Source organism: Scyliorhinus canicula, chromosome 5 (genome assembly GCF_902713615.1).
Source record: "Scyliorhinus canicula chromosome 5, sScyCan1.1, whole genome shotgun sequence".
NCBI lineage: Eukaryota > Metazoa > Chordata > Chondrichthyes > Carcharhiniformes > Scyliorhinidae > Scyliorhinus > Scyliorhinus canicula.
Genome location: NC_052150.1, coordinates 213,497,991 through 213,524,226, shown reverse-complemented (window position 1 = coordinate 213,524,226; position 26,236 = coordinate 213,497,991). Strand labels below are relative to the sequence as shown.

General features: G+C 48.4%; 1 protein-coding gene across 3 annotated transcripts in view; it reads right to left on the bottom strand.

Annotated features, from left to right (window-relative positions):
• Positions 1-26,236, bottom strand: part of obscnb (obscurin, cytoskeletal calmodulin and titin-interacting RhoGEF b) — an 896,193-nt gene that overhangs the window by 809,503 nt on the left and 60,454 nt on the right. For all 3 annotated transcript variants that reach the window (XM_038798455.1, XM_038798456.1, XM_038798458.1), the window contains exons 7-8: positions 23,497-23,769; positions 12,219-12,494 (exon numbers count right to left, since the gene is read on the bottom strand). In XM_038798455.1, the coding sequence (XP_038654383.1) occupies positions 12,219-12,494; positions 23,497-23,769 (549 nt within the window). The remainder of the gene's footprint in view (positions 1-12,218; positions 12,495-23,496; positions 23,770-26,236) is intronic.

Here is a 26,236-nt window from a genome sequence, read left to right as displayed (position 1 = left end):
TATTTTGACTGAGGAATTGGCGTTATGTTGTGAGAGCACTTCCCAACTGTAGGTTGTGTTTGCCGCTTGCTCATGTTGGTGACCTGCAAATGCCTGGAGGTTGCTAAAGCTGAGAGTTTATTTGCTGCTTGCTACTGCCTTTTCTGCTTGCCTGCTGCCTCTTCCCCCAGGACTTACTTGCTGCTGTCTGGGTGGAGGGAAGGAACAAAGAAGTTGCCTTTGGCCTCTTTTACCTGGAGTGTGACGAGAGGAGGATTTTGGCGGACCTTCTAATGGGCTGAGGACACAGGCTTCCTCGAGCAGTCACTGGATGTTTTTGAAGGCCTGTTTTGTGTATTGATTGTGTATTCTGTTCTGGACTTGTGGGTCGCCTGTTCAGCCCCCTGTGTTCCTGTTGGCCATAAGACCATAAGGCATAGGAACAGAATTAGGCCACTCGGCCCATCGAGTCTGCTCCGCCCTTCAATCATGGCTGATATTTTCTCATCCCCGTTCTCCTGCCTTCTTCCCATAACCCCTGATACCCTTATTAATCAAGAAGCTCTCTATCTCTGTCTTAAAGACACTCAGTGATTTGGCTTCCACAACCTTCTGCAGAAAAGAGTCCCACAGATTCACCACCCACTGGCTGAAGAAATTCCTCCTCATCTCTGTTTTAAAGGATCGTCCCTTTCGTCTGAGATGGTGTCCTCTGGTTCTAGTTTCTCCTACAAGTGGAAACATCCTCTCCACGTCCACTCTATCCAGGCCTTGCAGTGTCCTGTAAGTTTCAATAAGATCCCCTCATCCTTCTAAACTCCAACGAGTACAGACCCAGAGTCGTTAACCATTCCTCATACGACAAGCTCTTCATTCCAGGGATCATTCTTGTGAACCTCCTCTGTTCCGGTCCTCGGACAGGGTGGTGATGGTCGATCAGATGCTGATACTGCAGGAGAGATGGGGCGGCGGCACGGCTCGACATGCAGCCCTGGGGTTGAGCTGGGGCACTTTCATGGACTAACGGTGACTTTTTACATTCAGTGGCCATCTGCTGCTCCCGTTATAGGTGTTCCGTGGTTTCCTTTTGCAATATGTGGCGGAGTTTGGGCTGTTGACTACAGGGAAAGCGGTCGAAAAGCTGAGGAAGGCAAGGGGGGCGATTTATGAGTTTGGGGAAAAGGCTCGAAGAATGTTAGCGCACCAGCTCAGAAAAAGGGAGGCGGCCAGGGAGATAAGGAGAGGAAAGAGCAGAAGTGGGAATACGGTCCTTGACCCAGTGGGGGTGAATGAGGTGTTTAAGGACTTTAACAGCAAATTATATGAGTCGAAACCCCCGGCTGGGGTGGAGGGGATGAGGCAGGTTTTGGGTCAGCTGAGGTTCCCGAGGGTGGTGAGGATCTGGGGAAATTGAGGAAATAGTTGAGGGGCTGGAGGGCATGCAGTCGAGCAAGGCCCCGGGGCTTGATGGCTACCTGGTGGAATTCTATAAGACGTTGTGGTAGTCGATATTAGGGGTATTACGGTACCTAGGTTGCAGGTACCCGATGCTGTAAGACCATTGGTATTGAAGGTACCTGATACTGTAAGACCATTGGTGAAGCCTGCCTGCTGGTTCCGCCCAGTCAGGCGGAGTCTAAGAGTCTGTGTCTCCCTATCTGCTGCATTCTGTACCTGCACTGCTGGGGGAAACATCTAATCCAATAAAGCCTTCAATTGTACTCCAATCTCGCTTCGAGAGTTATTGATCGTGCATCAATTTATTGGACTAGATTTGAAGAATAGAGCTCCGCATCAAGCCAAAGTGTCTGCAACTTAGCGCCCACGCGGCAACCTCACCGACAACCTTCAAACACTGGCTGGCATGCTTCAACGGCTACCTCAGAACGGCCACAACTACACCCACGGAGGACCAGAAACTGCAAGTTCTCCACTCAATGGTGAGCCCAGAAATCTACACGCTCATCAAGGATGCGGACGATTTCGAGGCCGCGATGGCCCTGTTGAAAGGACACTACATCCGCCCAGTAAATCAGGTTTACGCCCGAAATCTGCTACCGACCAGACGACAAATCCCGGGGGAATCGCGAGACGAATTCTACCGTGCACTACTGGTACTAGGTAGGAACTGTGACTGTCTGCAAGTTCCAGCCAATGACCACACCGAACTTTTAATCTGGGTCACATTCGTTGCAGGTATGCTGTCCTCCCAAATCGGTCAGCGGCTGCTGGAAAAAGAGACACTAGGCTTCAAGAAAGCACGGGCCCTCGCAAGCTCCCTAGATGTGGCCTCCCGCAACGCCCGAGCATAGGTCCCCAACCGCGCGGCAACCCCTTGGGCAGCGTGGAACCCACCCACGGTCGACCCCGATGCATCCCCCATCCCACCACAAGCTTGTGTCCGCGCTGCTGCCAGGCAATCCCGGGGGGCCCGCTGTTATTTTTGCGGGCAAGCCAAGCACCCCAGGCAACGCTGCCCAGCCCGCTGCGCGATTTGCAAAGGCGGTGGCAAAAAGGGGCATTTTGTGGCGGCATGCCAGGCCCAGACGGTCCCCGCTGTCTCCAGGGGCCAACCGGGTCTACCGTGACAACTCCCATACACCCAGTTAATCAAAGAATCTCCCTGGCTTCCAGGTCTCACTCTGTAGAGGTCAGGGGTACTGCATAGCTACCCTCACAGTCCAGGGAGGAGAATTTAAGAATTTCCGACTTTACGTCCTCCCTCACCTCTGCGCTGCCACACCCCTGGGATTTGGGTTCCAATGCAACCTCCAGAGCTTAACCTTTAAATTCGGGGGCCCTATACCCCCCGCTCACTGTCTGCAGCCTCGCGACCCTCAAGGTCGAGCCGCCTTCCCTTTTTACAAATCTCACCCCGGATCGCAAACCCGTCGCCACCAGGAGAAGACGGTACAGTGCCCAGGACCGGACCTTCATTACGTCGGAGCGGTTACTGAAGGAAGGTATTATCGAGGCTAGCAACAGCCCCTGGAGAGGTCAACTAGTGGTTGTAAAGACCAGGGAGAAGCACAGGATGGCCTTCGATTATAGCCAGACCATCAACAGGCATACGCAGCTCGACGTGTACCCTCTCCCCCGCATATCTGATTTGGTCAATCAGATTGCACAATACAAGGTCTTTTCCACGGGGGACCTCAAATCCGCCTACCATCAGCTCCCCATTCGCCCGGACGACGGCAAGTGTACTGCATTCAAAGCAGATGGGCGGTTCTACCACTTCCTAAGGTTCCTTTCGGTGTCATAAATGGGGTCTCGGTCTTCCAACGGGAGATGGACTGAATGGTTGACCTGTATGGTTTGCGGGCCACATTTCCGTACCTTGACAACGTCACCATCTGCAGCCACGACCATGACACCAACCTCCACAAATTTCTCCATACCGCCAATCTCCTTAACCTGACCTATAATAAGGATAAGTGTGTATTTAGCACCGACTGTCTAGCCATCCTCGGCTAGGTGGTGCATGATGGAGTCATAGGCACCGACCCCGAACGCATGCGCCCGCTCCTGGAGTTTCCCCTCCCACACTGCTCCAGGGCCTTGAAATGTTGTCTGGGGTTTTTTCCATATCATGCAAATATTATTCCCAATTATGCGGACAAGGCCCGCCCACTAATCCAAGCCACAGTTTTTCCCTTGTCGGCAGAGCTCGTCAGACCTTCAGTCGCATAAAAGCAGACATCATAAAGGCCACAATGCACGCAATCGATGAATCCCTTCCAAGCCGAGAGCGACGCGTCCGACGTAGCTCTGGCGGCCATCCTCAACCAAGCTGGCAGGCTCGTAGCCTTCGTCTCACGGACCCTCCATGCTTTAGAAATCCGTCATTCCTCCGTTGAAAAGGAGGCCCAGGCCATAGTAGAAGCCGTGCGGCATTGGAGGCATTACCTGGCCGGCAGGAGATTCACGCTCCTCACTGACCAACAGTCGGTAGCTTTCATGTTCTATAATGCACAGCGGGGCAAGATAAAGAGCGATAAGATCTTACGGTGGAGGATCGAACTCTCCACCTACAATTATGAGATCTTGTATTGTCCCGGGAAGCTAAACGAGCCTCCTGATGCCCTATCCCGCGGCACATGTGCCAACGCACAAGTGGACTGACTCCGCACCCTCCACGAGGACCTCTGCCACCCCGGGTTCACTCGATTCTTCCATTTCATCAAGACTCGCAACCTGCCCTACTCCATCGAGGAGGTCAAGATCATCACCAAGAACTGCCAAATCTGTGCGGAGTGCAAGCCGCACTTCTACAGGCCAGAGAAAGTGTACCTGGTGAAGGCTTCCCGCCCCTTTGAACGCCTCAGTATGGACTTCAAAGGGCCCCTCCCCTCCACCGATCGCAACATGTACTTCCTGAACGTGATTGACGAGTACTCCCAGTTCCCATTTGCCATCCCCTGCCCGACATGACCGCGGCCACCGTCATAAAAGCCCTCCACAGTATCTTTACCCTGTTCGGTTTCCCCGCCTACATACACAGCGATTGGGGTTCCTCCTTCATGACCCACGAACTGCGTCAATTCCTGCTCAGCAAGGGCATTGCCTCGAGCAGGGCGACCAGTTATAACCCCCGGGAAACGGGCAGGTGGAGAGGGAGAACGGTCTGGAAGACCGTCCTACTGGCCCTACGGTCCAGGAATCTCCCAATCTCCCGCTGGCAGGAGGTCCTCCCCGATGCACACCACTCCATTCGATCACTGCTGTGTACCACGACCAACGAAATACCTCATGAACATCTCCTTGTCTTCCCTAGGAAGTCCTCCTCCGGGACCTCGCTCCCAACCTGGCTGGCAGCTCCTGGACCCATTCTGCTCCACAAACACGTGCGTGCGCACAAATCGGACCCATTGGTCAGAGGGTCCACCTCCTTCACGCTAACCCTCAGTACCCCTATGTGGCGTACCCCGACAACCGGCAGGATACGGTCTCCCTGCGGGACCTAGCGCCCGCTAGATCCCCACCCACACCCCCCTCACCAACCCCACCCTCCCTCCCACCAGCGCACCCCACAGCGGCCCCCTTCCCAGGTGGATCGGTCCTTCCATTGGTCCCACCCAGGGGTGATGAAGCTACTGAAGAAGCCGGGGTCACACTCCCGGAGTCACAGATGCCCGAGCCGGCACATGCATCGCCGCCAAAACTGCGACAATCACAGAGGACGACCAGGGCCCCCGATTGACTAATTGTTTCATTCTGAAATGTACTTGTAAATGAATACTGCAAATAGTTGTGTGATATGTGATAAGGCAAGACACTGTACCACCGACAGGTACCGCCATAACCTCCACCACTGTATAACGCGAGACCACCACCCCCGCCGGACTCTTGTTTTTAACAGGGGGTGAATGTGGTATTCGGTATTATGGGGTATTACGGTACCTAGATTGGAGGTACCAGATGCTGTAAGACCATTGGTGTTGGAGGTACCTGATACTGTAAGACCATTGGTGAAGCCTGCCTGCTGGTTCCGCCCAGTAAGGCGGAGTATAAGAGTCTGTGTCTCCCTAGCTTCTGCATTCTGTACCTGCGCTGCTGGGGGAAACATCTAATACAATAAATGATACAACCAATGATATAGCAGTCTCAGGTACCTCCCACACCAATGGTCTTACAGCATTGTCCAGGGTACCGCAATACCCCTAATACCAACTACCACATTCACCCCCTGTTAAAAAAAGGAGTCCGGCGAGGTGGTGGTCTCGCATTATACAGTGGTGGAGGTGGAGGTTATGGTGGTACCCGGTGTACATTAGCACAGTGTTTTGCCTCGTTACATGTCGCAACTATTTACAGTCAGAATGAAGCAATTAGTCGATCAGGGACCCTGGTCGTTCTCTGCGACCGTCGTAGCTTCTGCAGTGATGCAGGCGCCGGCTCGGGCATACGTGGCTCCAGGAGCGTGGCTCCGGGAGTATGGCTTTGGCTTCTTCGGCAGCTTCATCACCCCTGGATGGGACCGGTGGGAGGACCGATCCACCTGGGAAGGGGGCGGCTGTGGGGTGCGCCGGTGGGAGGGAGGCGGATGGTGGTGGTGGGGGCGTGGGTGCGGATGCAGCGGGCGCCCGGTCCCAAAGGGAGACCGTATCCTATCGACCATCGGGGTACGCCACGTACGGATAGCGTGAAGGAGGTGGACCCTCTATACCAATGGGTCCGACATGTGCGCCCGCGCGTGTTTGCGGAGCAGGATGGGTACAGGAGCTGCCAGCCACGTTGGGAGCGAGGTCCCGAAGGAGGACTTCATAGGGAAGACAAGGAGACGGTCGTGGGGTCTTTGGTTGATCGTGGTACACAGCAGTGATCGGATGGAGTGGAGAGCATCAGGAAGGACCTCCTGCCAGCGGGAGACTGGGAGATTCCTGGACCGTAGGGCAGATGGGACGGCCTTCCAGATCGTTCCGTTCTCCCTCTCTACCTGTCCGTTTTCCAGGGGGTTGTAACTGGTTGTCCTGCTCGAGGCAATGCCCTTGCTGAGCAGGAATTAACGCAGTACATCACTCATAAAGGAGGACCGCCTATCGCTGTGTATGTAGGCGGGGAAACTGAACAGTGTAAAGATACTGTGGAGGGCTTTTATGACGGTGGCTGCGGTCATGTCGGGGCAGGGGATGGCGAATGGGAACCGGGACTACTCGTCAATCACGATCAGGAAGTATGTGTTACTGTCAGTGGTGGGGAGAGGCCCTTTGAAGTCCATACTAAGGCGTTCAAGGGGGCGGGAATCCTTTATCAGGTGCGCTTTCTCTGGCCTGTAGAAGTGCGGCTTGCATTCTGCGCAGATTTGGCAGTTCCTGGTGGCGGTTCTGATCTCCTCGATGGAATAGGGTAGGTTGCGGGTCTTGATGAAATGGAAGAATCGAGTGAACCCCGGGTGGCAGAGCTCCTCGTGGAGGGTGGGGAGTTGGTCCACTTGTGCGTTGGCACATGTGCCGCGGGATAGGGCATCAGGAGGCTCATTTAGCTTCCCAGGACAATACAAGATCTCATAGTTGTAGCTGGAGAGCTCGATCCTCCACCGTAAGATCTTACCGTTCTTTATCTTGCCCCGCTGTGCATTATCGAACATGAAAGCAACCGACCGTTGGTCAGTAACGAGAGTGAATCTCCTGCCGGCCAGGTAATGCCTCCAATGCCGCACAGCTTCTACTATGGCCTGGGCCTCCTTTTCAACTGAGGAATAGTGGATTTCTGAAGCGCGGAGGGTGCTTGAAAAGAAAGCCACAGGTCTGCCCGCTTGGTTGAGGGTGGCTGCCAGAGCTACGTCGGACGCATCGCTCTCGACTTGGAAGAGAAGGGATTCATCGATTGCGTGCATCGTGGCCTTTGTGATGTACGCTTTGATGCGGATGTAGGCCTGGAGGGCCTCTGCCGACAGGGGAAAAACCGTGGACTGGATTAGTGGGTGGGCCTTGTCCGCATAGTTGGGGACCCACTGGGCATAATATGAAAAAAATCCCAGGCAGCCTCTCAGGGCCTTGGAACAGTGTGGGAGGGGAAACTCCATGAGGGGGTGCATGCGTTCGGGATCTGGGCCTATAACTCCATCGTGCACTATGTAGCCGAGGATGGCTAGACGGTCGGTACTGAACAAGCATTTGTCCTTGTTGCAGGTAAGATTAAGAATTTTTGCAGTATGGAGGAATTTTCGGATGTTGATGTGGTCCTGCTGGTCGTGGCCACAGATGGTGACGTTATCGAGATACAGAAACGTGGCCCGCAAGCCGCACCGGTCAACCATTCGGTCCATCTCCCGTTGGAAGACCAAGACTCCATTTGTGACACCGAAGGGAACCCTTTGGAAGTGGTAGAGCTGCCCATCTGCTTCGAATGCAGTGTATTTGCAGTCGCTAGGGCGGATGAGGAGCTGATGGCAGGCGGATTTCAGATCCACCGTGGAAAAGACTTTGTGTTGTGCAATCTGATTGACTAAATATGATATGCGAGGGAGAGGGTACGCGTCGAGCTGCGTATACCTGTTGATGGTCTGACTATAATCGATAACCATCCTATGCTTCTCCCCTGTCTTTACAACCACTACTTGAGCTCTCCAGGGGCTGTTGCTAGCCTCGATAACGCCTTCCTTCAGTAACCGCTGGACGTCCGACCCTATGGAGGTCCGGTCCTGGGCACTGTACCGTATGCTCCTGATGGCGACGGGTTTGCGATCCGGGGTGAGGTTCGCAAAAACGGAAGGTGGCTCGACCTTGAGGGTCGCGAGGCTGCAGACAGTGAGGGGGGTATAGGGCCGCCGAATTTAAAAGTTGAACTTTGGAGGTTACATTGGAAATCTCACCCTCAGAGCATGGCAGCGCAGATTTGAGGGAGGACGTAGAGGCAGAAATTTTTCAATTCCGTTCCCTGGACCGTGAGGCCAGGGAGATTCTTTGATTAACTAGGTGGATGGGAAGAGAACAGCGCCTTATTGTGTTGGGGTGTATGAAGCTCTCTGTGCTCCTGGAGTCGATCAGGCAGGATGATTTATGCCCATTGATGAGCACGATCGTCATCGCAGTCGAGAGCGTTCGGGGCTGAGACTGGTCCAGGGTCACCGAGGCAAGTCGTGGCAAAAGCTGGAAGTTTTCTTCGGGCGATGTGTGGTCATCCGAATCGGGGTTCTGAGACTCCAGCCAAGATGGCGGCGCCCGCTGGTCGCACATGGCTGGGGGTGTGCAAGATGGCGGTGCCCATCCGTCGCACGTGGTCCCTGGGGAGCAAGATGGCAGCGTCCGGGACCCGCACATGCCTCTGGGAAAGGAAGATGGCGGCGCCCGCTGGCCACTCGTGGCTCGTGGAGAAGGTTGGGGTGGCGGTCCCGTATCGCCCCCGGAGACCGCAGCGACCGCCCGGGCCTGGCATACCGCCACAAAATGGCCCTTTTTCCCGCACCCTTTGCAGGTGGAGGAGCGGGCCAGGCAGCGCTGCCGGGGGTGCTTGGCTTGCCCACAAAAACAGCAGCGGGCCCCCCCGGGGTTGCCTTGTAGTCGTGCAGAACAAGATTGCGGGGGGATGGGGGATGCAGCGGAGTCGGCCGCAGGGGGGGTTCCACACTGCCGCGCGGTGGGGGACGTACGCGCGTGCGTTTAGGGAGGCCACATCCATGGAGCTAGAAAGGGCCCATGCCTCCTTGAGGCCTCTTTTTCTAGCAGACGCTGGCGGATTTGGGAGGACAGAATACCTGCAACGAATGCATCCCGGATCAAAAGTTCTATGTCGTCGTTGGCTGAAACTTGTGGGCAGTCACAGTTCCTACCTAACACTAGGAGCGCACGGTAGAATTCTTCCAGTAATTCCCCGGGGATTTTCCGCCTCGTCGCTCGCAGATGTCGGGCGTAGACCTGATTCACTGGGCGAATATAGTGTCCTTTCAACAGGGCCATCGCGGCTTCGAAATTGTCCGCATCCTCGAAGAGGATGTAGATCTCTGGGCTCACCCTCGAGTGAAGAACTTGCATCTTCTGGTCCTCCGTGGGTGTAGCTGTGGCCATCCTGAGGTACCCGTTGAAGGTCGCCAGCCAGTGTTTGAAGGTTGCCGCTGCGTTTGCCGCGTGGGGGTGAGTTGTAGACACTCCGGCTTGATTCAGAGCTCCATTGTTTAAAATCTAGTCCAATAAATTGATGCTCGATCAATGATTCCAGGAGTGAGATTGGACGACAATTGAAGGCTTTATTGGACTAGATGTTTCCCCCAGCAGTGCAGGTACAGAATGCAGCAGCTGGGGAGACACAGACTCTTGTACTCCGCCTTACTGGGCGGAACCAGCAGGCAGGCTTCACCAATGATATATCAGTCTCAGGTAGCTCCCACATCAATGGTCTTACAGCATTGTCCAGGGTACCGTAATACCACTAATACCGACTACCACATTGACCTTTTAATAAACAATTTGGGTACACGTGCCGTGTCTCAGACGATGATTATTGCATCGTATTTCAATCAAACTTTGAAGCCAGAACAGTTTGCCTGAACTGTAGAAGTGTCATGCACCACAGAGGCATCAGCCAACAATCAAACATCAAGAGCTGGGCTTCAGCATTGGGAATATACTCGCTATTATGTAAGTGTGTGGATTAAGGAAGGGACCCGAGGACAGTCTCCCTATTGTTCTCGACAGGATTCTGGGGTCCAGGGGATCCTGCTGTGGCCAGGATGAGTGTGTAGAACGAGGTTTTCCAGCTGATTATGTCAGTCAGTCCTGCAGAGGCTGCCCTCACGGTGCTGGTGGAAGCGCACGCAGTCAGAAGCTGAAGTAGGCAGCAGCAGCATCAACAGAGGCTGTAAGAGGCATCCATGTGCAGGGAGCCACTGCACACGTGAAGACACAGCCGTCCATCAGGCCAAGGAAGAATCCAGAGCAAGACGCCAGCAACGGCCTATGGTATAGAGGAATTGTTGATCTTCCGAGGAGATGACGGACATCATGTGCCACAGGAGGCTCCCTGTCAACAAAGACCTGTGCTACGTTCTCATGGATGTGGCACCCCGTGGAGGAGGAGGAGACCCACTCCTGGTGGCCACAAAGGCCACCACAGCCATGAAACTCTGTGCAACCGGTTAATTCCAGGGCTCCAGCGGGGGCTTGCACGACATGTCTCAGGGTACGACCCACAAGTGCGGTCCGTGAGGTCACAGATGGCCTGTATGCCCGGGCATCAGACTATATCAACTTTGAGTTGGACCACGTCCACCAAGATGGTTATTCTCACTTGAAGCAAGGAGATTTAGGGGAGATTTGATTTGCAGGATTATGCCAGGTGTAGGTAACGTAGGCAAAGAAAAGCTTCTCACATTAGCTGACGATACAAGGACTAGAAGGCACAGATTTTAAGTTTTCAACGAGAGCTGCAGGGGGATGTGAGGGTGGACCTTTTTACTCCGCGATTCACAATGCCGTGGAAACAGAGGAAAAAATTATTTTGAAAAGAAATTGGAAGGGGGCGTGAAGTAATTAAACATGTGGGCTTGTGGTATTAAAGCTGGGTAATGGGATGAGTGAACTGCTCCACAAAGAGCCAAATGGTCTCCTCCATATGGCTGGAAGTGGTGATTTTTCCCCTTTGCATAAAAGACAGGGGTGAACCCTCTTCTACTTGGCTAGCATGGCCTGTGACTTTAAATGGGCTTTCAATTGGCTTGAGGTGGGGCACCTGCCCTTCACTAGGAGGAATTCCCAACGCGAGCTGCAAGCTAATCAGTTGGGATCTGGCAGCTCTCATGTCCCAGCAGAACCACTGGAAATGGTGACCACTGCAGGAACTGCAGAGAAGGTGAGAGGAAGCATTCAATGTTGAAGCCAGGATGTAGGGTGAGTCTGGGGTCCTGGCAGGGATGGGCTGGCAGGCTTGGATGAGCAAGGCAATCGGGGTGGGGGGGGGGGCATGGAGGCAAAGGACACAGAAGGGGAAGGGGGTGGGTTCACCTTGGAGGGAGGCCCCTATAACATCATTCGATTTCAACTCACATTAGTTCATCTGCTGTAAAACTCATCCATGTCTTTGTTACCCCTATTCCAACACACTCCTGTCCAGCCTCCCGCATTCTACCATCAGTAAAGTTGAGGTCACCCAAAACTCCACTGTTTGTGCACCAGTTCCCATTTACTTATAACACCATGTGAACTAAGTTTAATTGGCACCCGGTTAAGCAAAGCCGCAATTTTAATATTGAATCATAGACGAGAATTTAACCCCGGGGCAGGATGACAGGAAGGGGGGTGGGGGGAGATATAAAATTGGATGCCAGGCCAGCTGCACCGTTCCTGTCGCCTATCTACCCCTGCACACACTCAATGCAATTTTACCACTGCCAAGGGAGGTCCCGGTGGGTACAGAATGCCCATCAAGGAGGCTACCCCCGAACTAGCCCGGCACCAAGGCTTGCCTGGTCTTGCAGGTAGCTAGGAGATTTCACATGAGCCTTTCCAGTCACAGGTGGTAGAAGAGGCCTTTAAGTGGCCAGTTAAGGGTCTTAATTGACCCATTGCACCTCTTTCCGCCTTCATCCTTTAAAATGTTCCTCAAAACTTACCTCTTTGGCCAAGCTTTTGGTCATCTGCTGTAATATCTGCTTCGGTGCACGGTGTCAAATTATGTTTGAAAACACCTCGAAGAAGGACTTTGAAGCACATTACTACATTGAAGGTGTTTTATAAATGCAGGTTGCTGCTATAATATTAGTTTGTCACTGCCACTAAAGCAACAATCAAGTTTACTTTTACCTTTGATCTTAACTTGGAATGTTAGATTGTCATCATTAGACGTGCAGGTATAGTTTCCTTGGTCGCTCTGCTGCACTTTTCTGATGACAAGTTTGCGTTGTGTTCCCTGAGAGATGATGGTTATCCTCTGGTCCTGCTTAACCACTTTTTGATCCTTTTTCCATACGACCACAGCATTATCTGGTGACACCTCACAAGACAGTTCCAAACTTTCTGAGGCTATTGCTATCACTTCTGGAGGAGTTTTTGGCTTGTTTATGAACTTCACACATGCATCTGCAAATAAGAAATATATTTTCATTACATTTTATGCCTTCAATCAAATGGACTGGAAATCGCAACAGGTACTAATATTTAATTGAATACAGACTATGAAGAGAAAAACACATTTTCTGTTAGCATCGCTGACATACTGAAATTAACATAACAAGGCTGGAAAAAGATCCATTCTTCCTTGTGTATGCTGGTATTAGTTTTGCCAACTCAGCATTACAGTTGGAATGTGTATTGAGTTTGGGATACCAAGTTTGATGCTGGAAGGATGCTAATTTTAGCTGATATCCCAGTATTAATGTTGGACTGTGCTGGTATAAGCTTGGACGTTCCTACATTAATTCTTAAGTTGTAGCGTCACCAAAACCTTGCTGCAGCTCAAGTGATAATAGGTTCCTGACACAAGTTCTAGTAAAAATAATACACCATCTGTGCTACAAGTTTCTACTAAAAGCAGTGTACAAACAAATATTTATATTTCAAACAGCAGTCATGAAGCAAACCTAGATTTGGATACTTCTGCGATGACAAGACTGTCTTGGGAGTGTCCCTTTAAGAAATGTTTTTGTCTTATAACATGGCTTTAGTGATGTCATTGTGTGGGTGGAGCTGGGCTGTGGCTCTGTGAGTTTTTACTTTTGTTTTGAGTTTGGATCTGGTTTGTGGCTCTGGGTTTTACTTTCGCTTTGAGTTTGGGCTGGTTTTGAACTGCCCAGGTTGAAAGAAGTGGTTCTCTACCTTCATTTTAAAAGCTGTTTCCAGACTACAAGTTAACTTAAAAGAGATAACTGCTTTCTGGAATGAATTCAAACCTGCTGTTTGAGAAGGGGAACAGAGTATCACTAACACGTCTTATACCAGTTAGAGTTCCCTGTGCTGGGCCACTTTGAAAAGGGGCTTCTGGTTTTATTTGGATTTTGTTACTGAATTGGAACAGTAAAAGGGGGAATTCATTAAGGGTTATACATAGATTACTGTAGCTGTATTTATGTTTGTAAATGTTAACTAAATTTGTAGAATAAAGCTTGTTTTTTGATTAAAAGTGCCGAAGAACTCTGTTGAATAACACCTGAAAGGCAGGTGTTGTGCTCATCGTAACCAAAATCAATAAACAGTTATAAGTCAAGTGAACTCCATAAAATACTTTGGAGTTGTTAAACCCTAGCCCATAACAGAGACAAAACTTAAAATAGAACATTTCCATTAATTCTTGAGCTGATATTGCCATGAGATTACAAGGCATAAGTAAAGAAAGGATAAAACACACTGTCCAAAATGTTAATTTCTCGGCTGCGGCAGGGATTTTCCAGTGCCGCTGAAAATGAATGGGGTTTTGGCTGGAACGCTAGATTTTCCATTCTCGCTCGCAACAGATCCCGCCATGGACAAGACAAGTGAATCCCTCCCATTGGGTGAGAAAGTAGGCTCATTAGCGCCCCTTTTCTGGACACGAAGGCCGCAATTCTGCTGAAGTGTTCGGCGTGAGCACAAATAGCAACGTAGGCGCAAAATATTGTGAGTGTCAGAAAACAAGAATCTCGGCAGCAAAATCTTGCTTTCTGATTTTCCCCGCCCCTTGCCAATATGTACTGAGGTTCCCACCGAGAGAGGTCGGGAATATCATTTCAATAAATTAATATCTCATTAAAGGACTCCCTGCCTTATCGTCACAGCACATTATAAATTCCTCCCTCGCCGACATGGCAAGTTTCACAACAGATTTTGCAATGCGTAAACCAGGCAAAGGGAATCCACCAATGGGCGCACAGGTATGTATAGCTCCAAGGGGAAGAGGGATATGCCCGGGCAAAACATCGACAGTGCCCCTGGTAAGGGGCAGTGCCAAGGGACGTTGTCAAGGGGGGCCTTCTGGGGAGCATCACTGGAGTTGGGAGAGGGGGGAGTTTACTGTGTGTGTGAAATGGGTTCCCCTTGTGCGTGTAGTGGTTGTGTTCCCAATATCTGTCGGGGGGGCAGTTCCCCCCCGGGGGGGTTCCGCTTATGCATCTGGCGGGGGGGGGGGGGGGGGGTGGGAGGTCTCCATGTATGTGGAAGGGGGAGCTTCTTTGTTTACCAGCATGGTTAATTTCTTCTAGAGTGCCGCATAATGTGGTGAGAAAAGCCGACAGCGCAGCCTGCGAGCTGCACGCCAGTTTTCTCACCTCAGAAGACATCTGTGCCAGAAACTGAAATTTCGCCTTAAGGGTTGAGAGCTTGACGGTGAAAAAGTGCTGGATGCCGTAGTGGTAAACGGTCAATATCCGGTATCTCTATCTGCAACAGTGCACACTTCTAGCAGAATGTGAGCCACCAATTAATGGCCACTTAAAGGCCACTTTCTGCCAGAGGTTGGGGGCACCTAACCCACCTCTTCCCAAGCAAGGACACCCACATAGGTTCTCTGACTCCAGCCCCCTGGGGTCTGGTTGCCTGACTTGCCTTTCCAACATGACCCCATGCCTTCACCACCCTCCCCCAAATTCATCTAATTTATGAATTGTTGCTGGTAGTCCTATGATACTCGGAATTTTTGGCATCAAAATACAGGCCACAATTTTGCACCCAAATTCGCCACAAGTGAAAATGGCCACGTGGGTGCAAAATATTGCGAGACTCCAAAAACAAGAATCTCGCCGGCAAGATCTTGTTTTCCAATTTTCCCCAATCCTGCTGGTGATGTAAAGAGGTTTGCACCCATGGAGGTCAGGAACCTCATTTCAATACATTTAGCAGGCTTCCCCGCCAAATCGTGTCCCCCCCACCCCCCCCCCCCCATTTAGAATTCCACCGTCGCCAATGTGACATTGACAACTGCTTTTTGAAACCAGGAACCAAGCAAATGGCACTCGCTGGGGGTGCACAGGTAGGTATAGCCATCTGGAGGTGAGGGACACGCCTGCACAATACCCTGGCATTGCCACTTGGAACTGGCTCAGCACTGCCTAATGGCACCATGATATTGTCCTCTGGGGAACTCCATTGGGAGGCGTGGGTTCTCATTATCGTTTTTTGGGAGGGTCCGCTTGTGCGTGTGGTGGGGTGGGGGAGGGCACCTCTGTTGGTTGATTGATTGATATTTATTGCCACATGTACTGAAGTACAATGAAAAGTATTTTTTTCTGCATCCAAGGGAACGTTCACAGTACGTACATAGTAGACAAAAGAATAATCGACAGAGTACATTCACAGTGGTGCATCATCAATTAGTGATTGGTTACAGTGTGGAACACGGCCAAACAAGAGCAGCATAGGGCGTTGTGAATAGTGTTCTTACAGGTAACAGATCAGTCCAAGGGAGAGTCGTTGAGGAGTCTAGTAACGGTGGGGAAGAAGCTGTTCCTATGTCTGGATGTGTGGGTCTTCAGACTTCTGTATCTTCTGCCTGACGGAAGGGTCTGGAAGAGGGAAAAGCTTGGGTGTGAGGGGCCTCTGACAATGCCATCTGCCTTTCTGAGGCAGCAGAAGATGTATACAGAATCAATGGGAGGATGGCAAACGTGTGTGATGCGTTGGGCTGAGTTCACCACACTCTGCAGTTTATTGCGATCTTGGATGAGCAGTTGTCATACCAAGCTGTGATGCAGGTGGATAGGATGCAGAAGTTTGTGAGAGTCGATGAAGACATGCAGAATTTCTTTAGCTTCCGTAGGAAGTAGAGATGTTGTTGAGCTTTCTTGACTGTTGCATCAACGTGAGTGGACCAGGACAGACTGTTGGTGATAGTGATTCACAGGAACGTAAAGCTATCAACCATCTCTACCTCGGACCCAAAGTAATCTATCTCCCTTCTGTAGTCTGATTCGTCGTTGTTTGAGATACAACCCACCAGTCGTATCATCTGCAAACTTATAGATTGAATTGGAGTTGAATCTCGCCACGCAGTCGTGTGTTTAGTGTTAGCCATTTAGCTGCTGTTGTATAAAGAGTCAAAAGTTCTGCCCCTTCTCACAAACATCTTTATTTTTCTTTAACACAACTCTGTACAAAACTCTATCAGCACATCACATGTCCCAAAGGCCACCTGAAGCTTCTTTACATATCAGTGTCAATTATTGGATATTTAAGATAAATGAGACATTTGATTGGAATGTCTCTTAACCCATTCCTTAACAGTCTCCCCTTCCTTGGAGAAAAAAAAATAATTTGGTGAAAACAAAATTACAAGAAACTCAAAAACACACATGCAATTTCTCCCATTCTTTCAGTTTTGGAAGGAAAAAAAGACAATGCCACAGAAACAGGCACCCTTCATTAACAATATCCAAAAGTTTCTGTGAACTAGCCCCTCTTTTCGTAAAACAGTTGGACAATTGATAGCTACTGTCGACCCATTTAATTTTTGATATCTCCCCTCTGTCCAACATCTGCTTCAAACTTGCGATGTCGATCCTTAACCTTTTCTCATTCACACTTTTTGTAGAGTGCACATTTTCCCACAGGGATTTATTGTCAGTGTGACAATCAATGGGTATGTTACCCAAATCTTCTAATCCCAAAATTTCTGTCAATATCTGAGATATAAAATGCCATATCCACCACCTCTACAAGGCTTAACGTCTCAGCGGCCAAAGTGCTTTTGACCACTCTCCTTATTTTCTTTGTTTCCCACACAAGACGGCAACATTTACCATTGTTCCCCAAAAGGAAAATTATTAAACCTGCTGCACTTGAAACCCCATCACATAAATTTGCATAGGACACATCACTATAAATTATGAGTTTCATTTCCCTAATATCACCTAAAACCCGGAACATCAAAACACACTCCTGCATTTTTAGTTTGACTAACGCTTTAGTTGCTCTTATTATGTCTTCCACTTTGGGATCATTCATTTTTGTACTCAACTCTGAGACATCAAAACTAACGTCCGGTCTAGTCTGTCTACCTAACCAATTCAGTTGCCCAATTAAACTTTGCAGTTGCTCTTTTTCCATCTCTGAAACCACTGCGTCTTTTTGTGAAACCTGACCACGACTAATTGCTATTGGACTGATGCTCTCCAAATAAGATTGCTGACATAAAGTTGCCCCTAACTTAGTCGGTCCGATTTCCAGTCCAATATATTTAAATGCACCGGAATCCTGACTTCCAACCCTGAATTATTTCCTCAAACCAGGGATTACAATAGCTTCGAAATCACTAGTCCCCCCCCCCCCCCCCCTCCCCATAAAAAATAATTAACATGAATCATAAAAATGCCAGAAAGTGGCAGAAAGATTTCCTTTACAGTGCCAGTAAAACATTGCCGGATCTGCTTTCAACTGGCAACACCCTAACTTTAACAAAACTGACCTTACCGAAAAACTCCAGACTCTAGACGCATCATTTAATCCATATACACATTTGTTCAACTTCCAGTGTTAGCTGCCTCTTTAGGAGGAGGATGGAGAAAAATGTCTCTCTGAAGCTGATGCCCCTGCAAAAAGGCAGCTTTTATATCTATAGATTTGCATTTCCATGCCTTTGTGGCGAATAGAGCCAAGAAGATCTTTAAAATAATCTTTCCCGCCGTAGGTGAATCTACCCTTAAATCCTGATCTTCTAAAGTTTTCTTCAAATTCCCTTGCCACAAGCTTGGCCTTTGCCTTACAAGTTCCATCCGGAAAAACCTTTTCTGTGCAAATCCATCTGTGGGATAGAGCTCTTTGTCCCCTATCCGGTACTCACGTGTATACCCCAAAAGCACTCCAATTATGCAGTTCTTGCTGTTTGGCACCTTTGATAGCTTTTTCATCTAACTTATTGGAAGCCACCAAAATTTCATGTGCATGTGGGCTTCTACTCCTCATAGTATTTATAGTCTCACCCATGTTCCAAGACCTTGATAAACTGTGTCCCCTATCCTGCCTGTATCTCATTCTGTACTGCTACTGCTTGATCTTTCCCTTCTACTGTGGGATGTCCTTTCAAGAGTGCTCGACCTTTTCCTGCAAACCTGTTCATTATCCGATGTACTATCTGAACTGGCACTGCATTTCTGTGCCTTCCATTTTTGAACATCATGTTTAAAATCCATTGTCTTGACACTCTCCCCTGAATGTTGTACATTCAACCAGTGTTAATACTTTCCAGTGGCCTTCCCTGGTCTACTAATAAGAGTTGCATTGTTCCATTGACTACACCCTTCAGGCAAGTACGTTACTTTTGTACCAGCTTTTGGCAGTTGTCCTTTCAGGAAAATGGCCTGTTAAAATTCATCAGAAGTATTGTGTTCCTCTCCAGAAATCCTGTCTATATCTGTTAACTGGTCCTCATAGTTCTGTAACACGTGCATACCAGATGACCCTGGTTCCTCGTCATGTCTGTCTGCTCTGTCTAAATTTGAAAATTTGTAATCTGTACCCATTATCCTTGATGAATATACGCTAACAGTTTGATTGCCATGTTGGAAAATAATTGTTTTGCCATCTATACCTATGATCTTCCATGGGCCTTTCCATTCATTAAAATTGTGTCTCTCATAGTATACTGTGTCTCCTTGCTGAAAAACGGTATTTGATGGACGTACATTATGCCTTAAAGCTCTGCGAATTCTTTCAGAGACTTCTGCTTGCAAAATAGCTTTTCTACTGCTATGTAATGCATTTAAATGCTCAACAAAGGCAGAGATAATTGTAGTCCCTTCCCAAGCTGGAGGATAGTCATCCAAAATGGATGGAATTTTAGGATTTCTACCAAACACTTATTGATGGGGACTATAGCCCTCAACCATCTACAATGAATTCTTTGCATGTACCGTCCAAGCTAAAGCTGAATTTAACTTGCAGTTTGGTCCATCTGCCAAAATTTTCCAGAGCATGTCATCTATTACAGCATGGTTTCTTTCATACACACACCATTACTAAATGGGCTTTCCGCAGCCGTATTCATAACTATGATATTCACGTTTTCACACATATCCCTAAACTCATCATTAGCAAATTCTCCCCCATTGTCCATAAGGAATTTTTGCCGGTGGGCCCATTCCTGTCTCTCTCCACTTTTCCACGATTTGATCCAGAATTATTCTCTTTTCATTACTTCGTACAATAGTTGATTGACTAAATCTGGTTGCTAAATCTACAAAATGCAAAATAAATATATTGTTAGCTTTATCCCAGATATTAAGATCCATGGCCACAATGTTGTTAAAATCCCTGGCCAAAGGTAGGGTTACTATTGGTCATGATGGTGTCCTTCTGAACTTCCTACAAACTTCACAGCGATCACTAACCTGTTCTATCAGCTGAGAGTCTTCATCGTCTTACCCCTGCATCGTTTAATACATTTTTCAGCCTCCGAGGAGACGGATGCGCAAATTGCCCATGCAGTTTTGATACAACAAGCTACTTAACAGTGAAACTCCCATATCCAACAGCCATTAATACATCCTTAACAACTGCACCTGAAATATTATTTGTCAGTAATGGAATACAATAGTGTCCCGACTGTGTAAATTGTAAGTCCACCGTCTTTCCAAAAACTGTTGCTTTATCTTGTTTCAAACCCAGTTTCATGTGTGCTTTCTTCATCGACGGTCTACTCAGAAGCAAAGGTATCTCACTTGATACAACATCCGTGCTAATGAAATGATTCACTCCGGCAATATTGCAAGGGATCACCACTCTGTTCAGTGACTTCAGAGTATTATCATCGCCAAACCTGAAACTTTCAAATTCCTTAATCTCGTTACGATTTTCAGCATTCAAAGTGTCCAAGTAACATTTTAACCAGTCAATTCCACACACAGTGGATGCGCAGCCACTGTCCAATACAGCACAATTGAAGGATTCTGCAGGCAACACCCTCATTACTGGAGTAAAACTGCTTGTTAATAGGACAATGCCTTCTTTGTGGTCACTATCTTTTTCCTCTTCTCACTCTTCAGTGTCATGTGTCGCTTCAAACACTATTATAACCTGTTGGACAGTTGAAAGCATAATGGTATTGAGAGTCACACCGAAAACATCGATTTATCGTACCCCGGGCACTTCTCGGGTTCTTCTTCCTATTTCCATTCTCCATGTCCCTCCTCCTATTATAGGTTCTAAATGGATTTCTGTCCTCATAATTTCCGGGTCCCAATCTCCATCCATACTCTTGCAACTTGTTCGTAGCCATACGATTTCGCCATCCTGTCAGTAGTGTATCCTCCATAGTCTGCTTTATTGCTGACTGGCCCATTCGTGTCATCAGAGCCATAGGAATTGAATGTTTCCCCAAAAACGTTTTTAAGGCCGCTATCATCTGATCGAATAAGGGATCATTGTCCTCAAACTTAACTGATGTCAAAACCAGGAGACTATCCATGTTGTTCACTCTAACACAGTCCAGTAATTTAAATGCCAACAAATTCCAGGCTGTGTTTCTGCAGCCTTTTATGATAGTCTGCTAAATCCCATTATATAGACTTCAATGGAGACATGTTTTCCGGAATCTATCAAAATCTGACCAGGCTTCATATTCACTTAACAAGTCATCCTTTTGCTAAATCTTATCCATAGAACATAATAGAGTCTCCATACTTTCTTCTGAGTCTAACTCTTCCAATTCCAGCTCAGAAAACACTTTGCTTCGGATTTTACTCTCAAAAGGTAGAGAAAGAGCCAATGCTATACCTTGTTTCCTCTTTCCCAAGGCAGTTACCTTAGTCCACATAGCAGCTGCACTTCTCCATTGGTCATACAATCGAAAATAAGGGGGGATAGTCATATCCGACCATCTTTATCCTCGGTTCAGCCGCATACCTTTTTTTTTCTCATTCACTCCTTGGTTGGGTCTGGAAAAGTTGTATCTTTCAACCCTTCACATTTGCACAGCAACCGTCCTCTGCTACCACTGTTAGCCGTTTAGCTGCTGTTGTATAAAGAGTCAAAAGTTCTGCTCCTTCTCACAAACACCTTTATCTTCCTTTAACACAGCTCTGTACAAAACTCTATCATCACATGCCCCAAAGGCCACATGAAACTTCTTTACATATCAGTGTCAATTATTGGATACTTAACATAAATGAGACATTTAATTGGAATGTCTCTTTTTTAAATTTTTTTAAATTTTCCTCCTTTTTCACATTTTCTTCCAAGTTTACAACCAACAATAAACAATAATCAGTATAGAATGTAATGTCAATCCTCATATCAATAACAACGATCCCATCCTCCCACCAAACCCCCAAACATTAGCCTGGATGTTAACATAAACAAATGAGGAATCAGGAATCACGCATAGTCACCATTAACACATACAGTCCCCCCTCCCCCCAATCCTCCCAGCCCCCAACCCTCCTAATGTTCTCGAACGTGCGTGACGAATAATGCCCATGAATTGTAGAATCCCTCCATCCTTCCCCTCAGTTCAAATTTGAACTTTTCAAGCGTCAAGACTTCCATTAGGTCCCCCGCCACGCCAGGGCACAGCGTGGAGAGGTTGATCTCCACCCTAACAGGATCCGCTTTCGGGCGATCAACGAGGCAAAGGCTACAACATCTGCCTCCGCGCCCGTTTCCAAACCCGGCTGGTCCGACACCTGAATATGGCCTCCCGAGGGCCCGGGTCCAGTTTCACGTCCACTTTAGAGATTACCCTAAACACCTCCTTCCAGTAATCCTCCAGCTTTTGACAGGACCAATACAAAACGTGGTTTGCGGGCTCCCCCCCCCCCCCCACACCCTTGCGACGTTCACAAACATCTTCTACCCCCTCATCCTCGCCCTTGTAAGGTGCGCTCTATACATCACCTTCAGCTGTGTCAGCCCAAACCTCGCACACGAGGTGGAGGCGTTCACCCTCTAGAGCTCCTCACAGCAGAACCCCTCCTCCATACCCTCTCCCAACTCTTCCTCCCACTTTGCCATGATCCCTTCTAGCGGCACCTTCTTCTCCTCCAAAATAGCCCCATAAACTCACAATACTACCCCCCTTCTCCAATCCCCTTGTCATCAGCACCTCTTCCAGCAATGTGGAAGCCGGCTCTACTGGGAAGCTCTGTATCTCCATTCTGACAAAGTGGAATGTCTCTTAACCCATTCCTTAACATACATTGAGTAGAGTGTGGACTGAGTACACATCCTTGCGGGGCCCCGGTGTTGAGGACTATTGTGGAGGAGGTATTGTTACCTATCCTTACAGATTGCAGTCTGTTGGTGAGGAAGTCAAGGATACAGCTGCACATGGAGGGGTCAAGTCCAAGGTTGCAGAATTTAGTTATTAGTCTTGTTGGGATAATGTTATTGAAGGCAGAGCTGTAGTCTATGAACAGCAGCCTGACGTAGGTGTCCTTGTTGTCGAGATGTTGGAGAGTTGATTGTAGGTTGAGACAGATAGCATCTGCTGTGGATCGATTGCCGCGGTAGGTGAACTGCAATGGATCGCGACCATCTGGGAGTCTGGCATTGATCCGTCTTATGACTAGCTGCTCGAAGTATTTCATGATAACAGACATCAGGGCCACCGGTCAGGAGTCGTTGAGGCACGCTACCTTGTTCTTCTTTGGTACTGGTATTCTGGTGGTCTTCTTGAAGCAGGTAAGGACCTCGGAGCGGAGAAGTGAGGTGTTGAAGATATCTGCAAATACACTCGCCAGCTGGTCAGCACAGGCTCGGAGTGCTTGCCCAGAGACTCCGCTGGAGCCCATCGCTTTCTGCGGGTTTACTTTCAAGAAGGCAGCTCTTACCTCCGAGGCTGTAATAGTGGGTATGGGTGTGTCCAAGGCTGTTGTGGCGGGTGACACTGATGTGGCTGACTGTTCAAAGCAGGCATAGAACTTGTTCGGAGATTGGAGGGCCCTTTAAAAATTCACAGCTGCTGGCTTTATCAGGTCGCCCCCCTCCACAGTATGATGACGTGGACCACACATCCAGATTTTTTTCTAGAGTGCTGCACTTGCTGGTGAGAAAAGCCAGTTGCGTTTTCTCACCTCAGCCAGCACTCTGCAGAGAATGGAAAATTCCGCCCATTGACCATACCTTTAGCATCTATGCCATTCCTCCTTTTTCAGACTGGTGCTGAAAGAAAAATTATACTTACCTATGATTTTCAAATCAAAGCTCATAGTATCTTCTCCGCACTTGCATGTATAAGTGCCTTCGTCCTCTTTTGTTGTAGTTGAAATAAGAAGCCTGTGTTGCTTTCCCTTGCTTTCTGGTGTAAACCTTTTTGTTCGCTTGATTTCTTTCCCATCTTTGTACCACTGTACTTTGATATCGGCGTCAACAGTCTCAATAAAGAACTCTGTTTTCTCTCCAAACACAGTAGTAATAGTGCGTTCCACTTTATCTTTGTTAAAAAATCGAGAAGTCTCTAACATGGGAAAATAAAAAAATTTAGTAATCAAACATACTTTAACTTTTTTTGTTATCAATAAGTGATTAAAGAACTAGTGCCAGATCAAGACATTAATGGAGAATATTTATTCCCGAGAGGAGATAATTCCATTATTTGCTCAGGAGGGATTAGCCAAATAAGCAGGAAAATGTTTCCTCTGGTATGAATATTTAAACATTACTTGGCAGTGAAAAGAAAGTTATCTTCCCCAATTACTAGATAAATTGGAATTATTGGATATGTTTATTGTCACGTGTACCGAGGTACAGTGAAAAGTATTTTTCTGCGAGCAGATCAAACAGATCATTAAGTACATGAAAAGAAAAGAAAATAAAAAGAAAATACATAATAGGGCAACACAAGATACACAAAGTAAATGCACCACATGATGTAATATTTATCGGTTTAATTTATGGTAAATTGGATCATTTTAGCCACAAGGATAGAAAAGATGCCTCTGAATTAAGGAAGGAAAACAATTAGACAGGGTTCTTCTCCTGATTGAGAATAACTGGATTTTGTTGTGGGTGAGTCAAAGGGAATAAAACTGGGCTTTAATTTAGCATTCCACGCATTTGAGTAAGCCCACTGACACTAAGCCACAATTCTCCTATTTCCAGACTAGAGTGTTCCCACCAGCCGGAAAGCCGGAATGGATCCCCTAGGGCGAGTTATACTTTTAGTATGTTGAAAGATGCAAACAGGACGGATGCCAGTCAGCCTGCCTTCACCAATTTCTGGCCGCAGTTTTTAAAGGGCATCCAGATCCCAGAGTTCACAGACAGGACCTCCTTACACCTCCCACAGCAGAAATGGTGATTCTCCGCTGACGAGGGGAGTACACCCAATCCCTCAGCAAAGAGGAGCATCCTGCCACTAAAATAACAGTTCACCCCCCCCCCCACCCCCATCTATAAGCATGAGGGTGACCCTCCCGGCTTCAGACACCCCACTTCAGTCCCTGCCCCTCAGGCCCCATCCCTTGCCAGTGGCAAGAGTGCACTGCCCCTGGCACTGACGCCCTGGTCTGGTGCTTTAGACCTCAGGAGAGTCAAGGAGGTAGGTCCAGTGTTCATGTGCCCCTCTGCCACTCCAGGGCTAAAGAGTGAAGGCCCCCCCAAGGCTCCTGGGGATTGGATGGGCTCGGACTGGAAGTAAGGGGTTGACCGCGGGACTCTCCCCTGGGATGGGTTCTCGTGGCTGGACTGCCCCTTCTAACCCTGGGAAATCTCTTGCATCCTGGATACTTGGAAGGCTTTCAAATCACAGCAGCACTCCATTCTACAGAAGGGATTCCCTTTGTCTCAGATGCTGTAGGTGAGAGAGTACCCCTTGAACTGACAGCAGAAGTCAGTTTCACTTTTGACAAGGTGCCTCATGGCAGACTGGTATAAAAGATGAAGTCACACGGAATCAGAGGTGAGGTGGTAAGATATGCAGAACCGGCTTGGTCACAGGAGGCAAAGGGTTGCAGTGGAAGGATGTTTTTCTGAATGTAAGGTTGTGACTAGTGGTGTTCCACAGGGATCTGTGCTGGGGCCTCTGTTGTTTGTAGTGTACATAAATGATTTGAAGGAAAATGTAGCCTTTCTGATTAGTAAGTTCGCGGATGACACCAAGGTTGGTGGAGTGGCAGATAGTGTTGAGGATTGTCAGAAGTTACAGCAGGACATAGATAGGTTGGAGATTTGGGCAGAGAAAGGGCAAATAGAGTTTAATCCAGACAAATGTGAGGTAATGTATTTTGGTAGGTCAAACATAGGGGGGAAATATACCGTAAACAGCAAAACTCTTAGGAATATAGAAAGTCAAAGAGATCTGAGCGTGCAGGTCCACAAATCTTTGAAGGTGGCAAGACAAGTGGACAAGGTAGTAAAGAAAGCATATGGAATACTTGCCTTCATTGGACAGGGCACGAGTATAAAAACTGACAAGTCATACAGTTGTGAAGAACCTTGGTGCGACCGCACTTGGAATATTATGCACAATTCAGGTCGCCACACTACAAGAAGGATGTGGAGGCTTTGGAGAGGGTGCACAGGAGGTTTATCAGGATGTTGCCTGGTCTGTAGGGTGTTAGCTATGTGGAGAGACTGTTTTCATTAGAAAGCCGGAGGTTGAGGGGTGACCTGATAGAGGTCTACAAGATTATGAGGGGCATGGATAGAGTGGATGGGCAGGCACTCTTTCCCAGGATGGAGAAGTCACTCACCAGGAGACATAGGTTTAAGGTCCATGGGGCAAAGTTTAGAGATGTGCGGGGCAGTTTTTTTTTTCGCAGAGGGTGGTGAGTGCCTGGAACGCGTTGCCAGGGGAGGTTGTGGAAGTAGCTACATTAACGGTGTTCAAAATGCATCTTGACAAACACATGGATAGGATAGGTATAGAGGGATATGGCACAAGTGCTGAGGGTTTTGGCAAAGGTTGGTATCATGACCGGTAC